Raw genomic sequence first — 10,515 nt, 5'->3', positions numbered from 1 at the left:
TGTGAGTTTGAGCCCCGCGTTGGGCTCTGTGCTGACAGCTCGGAGCCTGGAGCCTGTTTCAGATTCTGTGTCTCCCTCTCTCTCTCTGCCCCTCCCCTGCTCATGCTCTGTCTCTGTCTCAAAAATAAATAAAAACATTAAAAAAAAAAGTTAAAAAAAAAAAAGACTCCAGTTGGTTGGTCCTAACAGTCACAGCAGATTAGCCGGCCTCATGTGTGCTTATGAGAAATGGAGATTTTCTGAGCAAAAGGCTCAGAGATCAGATCCACATCAGAATAACAAGGCTTTCGAAAGGCAAACAACAGTTTTTCACTTGTTTACAAAGTGTGAAAAGAAATACGGGCCCACTGTCGGTTTTTTCCACCAATTTCACGCACACGCGCACACACACACACACACACACACACACACCACACACACACACATCACACTGCCATTACCACAATCATTCGAATCAGTTCTAAAAACTGAAAAGGGTGGAAATAAGATTGATCCCGAAAAAATAACCTACAGAATTCACTTTAAATGTAAAGGAGCAACAAAATTTATTGGCTGAATTGAACACAACAGTTAAAATGGCAGTGTTGTATTTTCATTTTAAGATGTCTGAATGAAACAAGAAAAGTGCTATTAGTTCAAGCTTCTTACATTCATTAAAAGAGTGGCTATCAAAAACAGCAACATGCACAATGATACATATGCACAAAATGGAATTATATCAACAAATATACAAAATACCCAAAATAAAATATTTACAGGCTTAAAAATATAAACATTGGTTCATTTATCCCATTAAATCATTGGAGGAAGGAGAAAAGATCCTATTGCTATCTGGAATCCTCTTGTAAAACAAGTTTTAAAAACATAGAGTAGTTCTAGAAGACAATTTTTGATGTTTTGGGGGGGACTTAACATTCTATTATAAAAATAATATCTATAAACCTACTAACCATTTTCCTCCTGTGCACAAAAATAATACAGCCAAAAGCTTGTCCTCAAAGACATGCCTGACTTTCAGGAAAACTAATTATAGAGATGGAGTTTCTCATTTGGGTCTTCTTTGTCATTATTTTCAAATAACCTGCAATTCCCTATAGTACACTGAGATATTTCATATAAATAACTTGGTCAAAACCTGAAGTTAGCAATGAGCCCGGCAGAGAGCTGGAGTCGAGTAAAAATGACAAAAATTTACTTTGCCTATAGCGTCAAAACCATTTTCCCTGACGTTCTTGATAGAACGACCACTCTCGGATCCTTCGCGTTCAGATAACTTCATCCTAGAAGCAGTAACAATGTCATCTATTACTTTGTTAGCATTTCTCTTCCTTTCTTTAGAAATAACTGTGCAGTGGGGGATAAATGGTTGCAGTGTAGATATCTGAGAAGGTTTACTAATTCCTTTAGGCTGCCGAGGGCCATCTCATGGCATGTCACAAGGATTTGCTGTGTTTGTGCTCTGTGCCCCTATGCGGTTTGACCAGGTATTTTTAGTATCTCTGCTTTAGCTTATTAGATGATCCAGGTAGGTATCTGAGAAAGTTTAATATGTCTCTGATAGCCAGTCACCTAGGCTGTATTTTATTAAAAATATTATCTTCCCACACAAAGCAGAAAGTTACTCTACCAATTATTGAGTAGTTACCAAAAAGGACCCCAGTTGACGATTCAATAGAATGACCACCTGTCACCGAACTCTTCATTACATCTTATTAATACGAGGTCTAAAATCCATTTTAAAAGCATCTCGCCAAGCGTAGGCAGGTCATCGATTAGTAAAATAACCTTGTTAATTGTGACCATGTTACAATTTCAAATGGATTGTCCCTAAATACAGGAGTATGAACAGAAGCGGAGTGGAAGAAAACTCAGCTTGCAACCCGCTGGGTTCACTACTGAAATTGTTTTTGGTTTTGTTACTGACAAAACAGACAGCAGATTACAAAATCTGTAGGCAGACCTGCTTGTGTGTAACTCGAGAATAACCGGGGAATATAGTCCACAATTTTGACTGGCCCAGGTGGGGAAAAAACCTGCTAGACTCTGAGATCTTTTAGACTTGCATGTATAAAAGCCATCAAAGAATTAAAAACCAAAAAACCAAAAAACCAAAACAAGTTCACTTTTAACTCAAATAGTCAGAATTGTCATCGGTTGAATGGTCTCCACAATTATAAAAATCTGGTTTGGCTCTCACAGTTCAGAACTTTGATCAGTTTCTTACTTAAAACGACTTATACAAAAATGGAATCACATGGCTAAAAAAGAAGATGTGTAATTAAAGCAGGAGCTATAGAGTTAGGTTTCTCATTCAAATTCTGTCCATTACGTACGAAATGGGCGACTCTGGACAAGGTATCTCACCTTTGCGCGCATTATTTCCTTCCTCTGCAGGATGGAGCTAATACCCACCCTGCACGGTTCTTGTGGACCGTGGCGATAACAATGCACAGAGGATCGTCCCGGCACAGAGTCGACACCTGGTATATGTTAGTTGTTATACTTCAATATACAACCCTCAAATTCCCGGTGGCTGACTTTCTAGGTCTTCAGTAAATATTAGTTGAATGAATTAATGAATCAGAAAATAGGCGCCAGAATTCAATGGCCACAGGCAGAAGGTAGGATGCGCTACTTTTGAAAGAGCCAGGAGCTTGTCTCTGAAGTGCAGAACTGTATTGACGCGAGGGATCGCTCAGCTAGTTCCTACTTAAACAAGCCACACGGAACACCCAGAGCAAGCCTGGGCTGGGTTGATGATAGAAAACCACGTGCAACGTGCCCGGAATGACTGAAATCCTACAGGGAAGAAATATTGCCATGACAACAGAAGAGATTTCTGTCTATATTTTTGATGTTAAACCCGAGAAAGAGAGGATACCGTCAAAAAAAAAAAAAAGCAGAGCGTTTGCCTGTTAACTGCACAACAGTGCCCGTCTCTCTGCCAGTGATGGGAGCCCCATCGTCTCAGACACAAAACCAATTCTCAGCTTTATGGCTTGGGTTGGCTTTTTTTTCTATTGGAAGTGAGCCGGTCATGCCATGAAGTAGTTTTTAGCTCTTGTGTCACCCTAAGTTAGTGAAGACTTTATATTCCTGTCCCAGACACTAGGGGAAAAGAGAGAAAGGGAAAGAAGGGAAGGGGGAGGGGTAAAGATGGAACGGGATGGAAACAAACATAAAGCAGGAATGAAAGATGGCACACGAGGGGAGTAATATTGCCTAGCCCTCGATAAAAGAAAGATGTTTTTAGGGACTGTGAAGAAAGTCCCATCACGGTACGGCTATGTGTAAACTCCAAGCTGAAGGGGGTTCTATGAAGTATCAGATACAGTATATGCCCCATGAATACAGGTTGCTTTGAATTTAAGTACTTATCGGTCATAAAATGTGCCCAGTTTCAGTTCCGGAGGCTTCGTGGCCATTTTAATCTGTCCTTTTTCAGTTTGAGAAGGGACTCCTTTCCGTAATCATGAAACTATCCTTCTGAATCGCTCCTTGAAAGCATTCTCTGCAGTGAAAGAAAAACATTCCTTATAAGTGGACTATTCTTGCAAGAAGCCGACTCCTCTATATCATCAGCACAGTGCAAAGGCTTTGAGAAGCAATTTATGCCAGCCGTCAGGAGATGCTCAGGGCCAGACGCTGCCCGCCCTTGAGGGGGAACCACACTTACCACCTGACCATGTTACAGACACGTCTTTCTATGAAGCAAACGCTTGCCTCTTGCTTTCCCGCACAGGTCTGTATGTCACCAGTCGGCCAGGCCAGCGTGTGGTCCCAAGCTGTCGTGCATATTTGTGCGTGGGGAATCAAAAATCCCTAAGGCCGAGTTTCCACGAATAAGAACTATGTTGTTCATCCCTTGGGCTGCCTGGAGAGGACGGAGGGAAACGGGTAGGGCCCAGGTATTTGGGTTCCTCCTGTTACTTCATCCGGGTACTTTAAACCAGCCATTGCCACTGGTGAGAAGAGGCAACTGTGATGCTTTCTCCTTATGTTTAAGAGTATAAAATTCTTTAATTAGTTTCTTAAGAATGATTAGTTGCTTAAGAATGAGCACAAAGTATATGCAAATATATTGGAACACGCCTCAGTAGAAACGGAGCACAGGGGACCAAGGCCAGATTGTCATCATTCAGGGGAGAAATCTGGAATGACTACCCTCAGGAAATGTGTTCCACTATGCAAGTGTCAAAACACTCCACCCTCGCAAGAAGTGTCCCCTTACTGCCATCTGAGGGCACCAAGTAAACATGGTGGCTACGGAGAGAGCGGGGAGAAAGCTGCTTTAATTAATCACTGCATACAAAGTGAATGGTAAAAAGTCTCTGAAGACTAATCTGACAAAGATGTAAGGAATGAAAACTCAGAAAGATCCGTATAAGAAACCTTGATTATCTAACACAGCCTTTTTACCTTGGTAACTGTGTGAGCAAAGGGTACTTTGAATATTATCCATTCAAGTGCAAATACTTCAAAACTTACTTCTGAGATGAATGAAGAAACCCTTAAAACTCAGTAAAACGTCACATTCATCAACGTGAAACGTTTTGTATTTACATAGGCAGATAATTTGTGGAAAACGTATCTAAAGGAAGCCCTTAATGTCCTCTATGTCATTGTTGTTATTAGGTGAAATAATAAAAATCTATTTCCTCTTGCAATTATCGAAAATGCTATAGTAAAATTTCTCCCGGTCAGTGCTAATGGAAGAATAAAAGCATCCAACTGCCATTAGAACTGATGCCAGAGTAGTTCAAGTAACATTGTGTGATGTAGACATTAAAGTCAGGCTGTCTTTGTGCAGAGCCATTAAACTCACTGATAAATGCAGGGCCAACCATTGATTTGACTTTCTCCTCTCTAATTTGTTCAGCTCTCTGACTAAACAGACTTAATCAACCAAGCATCTCAGAATCATACACAACATAGCAAAGGTATCATCAGCCCACATTTAATCCTTCCCATTAAAAAAAAAATCAGCAAATATGGCCAATTTAGGAAATGCATAATAATAACTGGACTATAAATCTATTAAAATGCTAAAAAAAAAAAAAAAAGCCAACTCTTCAATCTCCAAGAACATGAATGAAAGTAGCCCTTGGCACAAAAAAAGCAACTATGATTCCTTGCCTATGGGTGGACAAGGTTACGATCCAGGCTTCCTGCATTGGTCCTGATTTCCCATCAACCTACTGAGGCCATTTAATTAATTGCCTGCATCCTTCATTTTGACTAGCGTGGGTGGAATTCTTAAAGATATAGAGGTTTTGGTTTTTTTTTTAATGGAAAACATACGGGAAAAAAAAGAAAAAAAAGAGAAAATATTTTACATCTTGCATAACTGGTTAATTGCCAGGCAAGAGAAAATGAAGGTAAACTTTGCTGACACTTTCCTTTACTTATAAAAGAAGACACAGCATCGCGGTGGAATCAGAGAAAGGAGTCCCAGAACTGTGAAAGCAAAAATAGTTTGTCCCAGTGCTTATAAAAGAGATTTATCAATAGATTGCCTTTACTGTTACAATATTCTCATCAGTACTTCAGGTACACTTAACTTTCCTGTACAGTTGAACAAATGAGCAAACAGAACTTTTGTCATGGATTCACACAGAGGAGACTACAACCCTCACAAGCAAATGCACGAGAAGAAAATCAAGATCCTTTGTTTTACAGCTAGGAATGAAATTTACGTTCTTTACATTCGCTGGGGGGCGGGGGGGGGGGAATGAATGCAGCTGGAGTCTAACTAGCACTATCGGGGTGAAATCAAATTTAAATCCGTTTCTCAAGACAGAATGTGTAAAATATTTCCAAGTGTGCAGTAGATGCCTTTGTGTGTTAGTTTGTGCACAGTTGAGTGCATCAGCACGTGTGCGTGCGAGTGGCTTTATGAATTCCTGGTGGTGGGTTCAGAGTGCTTAAGGCTATGTCTGATTATAGGACCTCATCTATAGAAGGAAATTAAATATTAAAACAGTACTTTGAAATGACATTAAGGATCTGACACAATGCAATAAAAGCCAGTAATCTGACTAATAAAGAAATTCAACAAATCTCTACCTCTTCTAATTGAATCACTGCAAATTTAAAATGGGAACGATCTGCTTTATGCTACTGGCTCAAACTTGTTTTCCTTTGATGTCTGTTTATTTCGTTCCTTTTGTACTGTTGAAATAGGTTTCCGTATACTTAGCTTGCCTCTTTCTTTCCTTTATGACACAGAACACAAGCTTTAAAAACATGTACCATCAGTTCATTACTTAGGCAATCTCTCTGGAAGATGGGAGCTATGTAGCTCATATAGTGTATGAATATTATGCCGTTCACATGCATGTAGTTTTGCTTGAGAATATCTAGTCGTCCTGACACCATGAATCAACTCCTAGTAGGAGCTCTGGTCTTCTGATTACACACACTGAAGAGCATTTCAGAGAGGATATTACATAATCATTAGAGGCTAATAGCGTTCTAGGAGCTGCTTCAGTTAATCACTCAAAGTATCCAGGCATATGGTAACCTGTTCTGAAATAAATGTTTCATCTAAAATAATAGGAAACATACATATAAGGAAGCCACTTTTCAAAAAAAAAAAAATCTTGGCATAGAATGTTTATGATACACATGCTTGCCAGTGTCATATTCTGAACATACCTGTCCCAATCACAAGTCCATAAAGCAAAAGTCAACTAACATGAAAAACTGTGTTTTTCTCTTGTTTTTTCTTTATATGTTCCTCATTTGGGACTCCCTATATTGTAGGATGGTGGAATCCAAAATTTTTATAACCAAGGTAAAAATCTCTGATAAATAGTCTCTTACCCAAGACAAGACAGAACCATTCCTCTGGGAGGTCAACACAATAGACTTTTCTTTTTTTCTTTTTTTCTTTTTTTTTTTTTTTACCCCTGCATTGAGAGCCAGAGAACCCATATAAAACAAAAACAGAATTGCTTTAGGTTACAGTACATAAAAGAACATCAATAGTTCAGGGACAGTTATCATAACTAGTTATAAAACCAGATTTTAAATTCGAGGTTACTGATAGATTATAAAATGTTAACAGCTGGATAAACTGTAAAATATGCATTATGTACACATGAAAAGGTTACAGTTTATAAATGCTAAAATACTGTGTCTCTTGGCATTTTAGAGAAATCTTTCCCTGATCCTAATTTCTTCACTGGGTGGGAAAGAAAAAGGAGAAAGAAAGAAAGAAAGAAAGAAAGAAAGAAATCCTGCTCTGTTGAGCTTTTTACTTCTCTCCAAACAAATGATCTAGACCAAGCAAACCAAACTGCTCCTTTATGGTCCTGGTGGTAGATAGTGACCTATTTGCATACCCAGCAACTGAAAGTAGGCAAATTTTCTGCCAATCACTGATCCCCTCTGCTCATCAGGTGAAGACCAGACTCTTTCAGCTTTGGGGGTGTTTCCCACACAGTGGTACAGCAAAGGGTCTTTTCTTTTTTCTTTCTTTCTTTCTTTCTTTCTTTCTTTCTTTCTTTCTATCTCTCCCTCCCTCTCTCTCTCTCTTTTTTTTTCCTGGAAAGAAAAAGGAAAAGAAGGAAGGAAGGAAGGAAGGTGTCTTGGGAGAGGAGGGGCTCCTCTGGGGTTGGCAGTGGTTCCTCCAGGCCCTCTTTGCACCCTGCCTGGCACGGCCAAGTATCACGGCATGACGCTTACTTGGGTTTGTTTGGGTAAGTCCTGTTTTCTGCAAAGGCAAGTAAAGGTGACTTCCAAGTGTTGAGCGCATCAAAGCAAAAAAAGGAAAACCAAAGATTTTTTTTTTTTTTAAAGGTAAAAAAATTAAAAGTGCTTGAAAATAATTCTCAGGAAACTTATCTTGAGAGGAGAATCCCATGTGTAGCACCCCCTCCACGCTGTATCCTGCTGCCCCTGCTGGCCGCACAGGGACCTCCTGGGTCTAGGCTCTGGAGCAGGGACGGTCCTAAGAGCCTCCGTTTAGGGGGAAGCAAAACTTATTTCAGTGGTTCCCAGGGAAAGTTGTATTCCTTGACGTGTGGTCCACGCACGTCGGCCTCGGAGACCTCACAACTTTTTGGCAGTGTCGTGGCACGCCGCTGCCCGGATGGTGGTCCCAGCCAAGCCCCTGTTGCTGACCCTGCGGACCAGCACTTTGGAAACCGGGATTTTTGTTCTGGGCATCTCACTCCTGACCGGTTGCTGGTGCGCCACGGGATGGCTGGACGGGAGGTTCGCGAGGTGCTTGATGCTGATGGGGATTTTAGAGTCCTTCAGCAGGCTGCCTGGTGTGCGCAGCGGGCAGGTGATGGTGACCGGGGACACGGGCTTTAACCGGGACAAGCAGGCCGTCTCCTCGCTGGCGGGGACGACGGCCGGGCCCGCATCCGGATCGGAGTAGAGGTCGTAGAGCGCGTCCCCGCTGTAGCTATCCCGGGGGATGGCCGCCTTCCTGCCGCCGCCGCCGCCGCCGCCGCCGGCGCTGTCCTCCTCCGGGCCCGGAGTGGTGGAATCCCAGTAGCCCTCGTCGCTGTTGGGGACGCCCTCCTGCTGCTCCTTCTCCGGGGGTTTGGGCTCCTCCTTGGGATGGAGCTCCATGGGAACCCGGTTGAGCCTCCGGTGCTTGCCCAACGGCACGTCCTTGGCCCCTTCTGCGCACCTGGCGTCTTTGGGGGTCTCCGGCCCCACCTGGGCGTCCAGGGCCGCCGCCGCCGTGGCCGCTGCCTCCTGGGGCCCTCGGGCCTGGTCCTCGGTCTGCGACAGCATGTCCCAGAACTCCTGGAGATAGGTGTCGTCCAGCTCGTCCGGGCTCGCCATCTCCTCCCCTCCGCCCTGGTAGGCCACCACGCCGGGGTTCTTTTTAGACAGGGCTGGCTTGCCAGGCCCGGGGGCATGCTTGTCGCAGCTGGGACCCGCCTCGTCCTCCGGGTCTGCAATAATATCTCCGCAGCCTGTAAGAGAGTCAAAGCTTTTCAGTGAAGTCACGTCAGAAAACATCAAACAAATACGATCGGCCGACGGGTCTGAGGGCGGATCGACAGAGGAAGGGTCGGGGGCGGCCGCCGCCCGGCCGCCGCACTCCGCGTCGAGCAGGGGGACGGGCGGTGCCGGAGCGTCACCTGTCCTGCAGGCTTCCTCGGCCGGGTGCGCCTCCTCCCCCGCGCCCGGCTCCGGGGGTGCCCGGGGCTCCTCGGCGCGCCGGTGCCCCGCGGCGTCCTCTCCCCGGGCGCCCTCGGCCCGAGGCGCCGCGGGGCCGGGGGCCCGTCGGCGGTCCGGCGCGGGGGCGCGAGCGGCGGGGGCCGGCCCCGGCTGCCCCCCTCCGGGCTCACCTGCTGCTGGCTCTGGCGGCGCGTCCCCGCGCGGCTGCTCCGGCTGGCGCGCGGGCGCGGGCGCGGGCGCGGGCGTCTCCTCCTTGACGCACTCCAGGCTGGCGGTGAGCGAGCCCGGCAGGACCAGGCCGCCCGGCGCCCCCGCGCGCTCGCCCTTGGCCTCCGCCTTGGCCCGCTTGTCCTTCTTGGGCCAGCGCATGCTGCTGAAGAGCCCCTTGAGCCCCCTCTTTTGTTTGCCGCCGGCCCTGCTCGCGTCCGCGGGCTCGCCCCGGCCGCTGTCCGGCCGCCCGTTCTTCCTCAGCAGGGAGAAGAAGCTGTGCGACTTGGCCACGGCGCTGGGGGCCGCGGAGCCCCCGCCGGGGCCCGCCGCCCTGGGGGCGCCCCCCGCCGCCGCCGCCGCCGCCGCCGCCGCCGCAGCGCCCGGCCGGCCCCCGCCGCCCCCGCCGCCGCCGCGCGGCTCCTCCTTCTTGCCGCTCTCCAGCACCAGCACCTCGGCCAGGCCGTCGTGGGTCCGGCTCCTCGCCATCCCCGTCGGACCCGAGCCTTTCGCGTCCCCTTTGTTTTTGACCCCGAAAATGCTGGGCATCGCGCCGCCCGATTTCCTCTTCCTGAACAACTTGAACGCGGCCTTGTTGATCCTCCCCGACGGCTGCTCGGCGGCCGGCGTCTCGGCGGCACAGTCGCAGTGCGAGTCCATGTCTGCCGCGAGGGTCCCGGCCGCGGCCGCCGCCTTCCTCCTGCAGCCCCCCGCGGACGCGCGGTCGCCGCCGCCGCCGCCGCCGCCGCCGCCGCCGCCGCGCCCGCTCGTCGCCATGGAAACCGAGCGGGCTAAGCCGCTTTCGTCAGCCGTGCGCTCGCGCCAGGCCCCTGTCATCGGGGTCTGCATCAACCTGAGCCGCTCGAGCCGCCGCCGCCGCGAGAGACGCACGCATCCAAGACCCTCTCCCCTCCCGCCAGGGGCTTACATAACTCCCCAGCCCGCTTCGGAGCCGGCGCGGCGCGTGTGTGCGGCGGGGGCAGGCGACGGAGCCCCGAGCCGGCTGCGCACCCGGGAGGCGTCATGGTGGCGCTCGGATCCCGGCTCGGATCCCGCCGCCCTCGCGGTCGTCCTCTAGAGATGCTCCTTCCGCAAGCCCGCTCGTGGATCACGGAACGCCCCCGGCACGGACAAAGAGACGCGAAAATTCGACCCAGCAAA

The 10,515-nt window shown here is 47.6% G+C and overlaps 1 protein-coding gene across 2 annotated transcripts; it reads right to left on the bottom strand.

Annotated features, from left to right (window-relative positions):
- Nucleotides 1–528: 528 nt before the first annotated feature.
- Nucleotides 529–10,187, bottom strand: AMER2 (APC membrane recruitment protein 2). Of its 2 annotated transcripts, XM_060637510.3 has the most exons (2): nucleotides 9,318–10,131; nucleotides 529–8,939 (listed from the first exon to the last, which is right to left on the bottom strand). In XM_060637510.3, exons 1-2 carry the CDS (start codon nucleotides 10,129–10,131, stop codon nucleotides 8,056–8,058), a joined length of 1,698 nt encoding a protein of 565 aa, XP_060493493.3. In that variant the 3' UTR covers nucleotides 529–8,055. The 2 variants fall into 2 exon arrangements, with proteins under 2 accessions (XP_060493493.3, XP_060493492.3); XM_060637509.3 differs by having other exon boundaries at nucleotides 529–10,187.
- Nucleotides 10,188–10,515: the final 328 nt, after the last annotated feature.

Source organism: Panthera onca, chromosome A1 (assembly GCF_046562875.1).
Source record: "Panthera onca isolate mPanOnc1 chromosome A1, mPanOnc1 haplotype 2, whole genome shotgun sequence".
NCBI lineage: Eukaryota > Metazoa > Chordata > Mammalia > Carnivora > Felidae > Panthera > Panthera onca.
This window is presented reverse-complemented; position numbering and strand designations above follow the sequence as displayed.

Excerpts from the sequence above, each read along its gene's own strand:
- AMER2 (XM_060637509.3), bottom strand. The coding sequence starts at position 10,131 with ATGGCGACGAGCGGGCGCGGCGGCGGCGGCGGCGGCGGCGGCGGCGGC.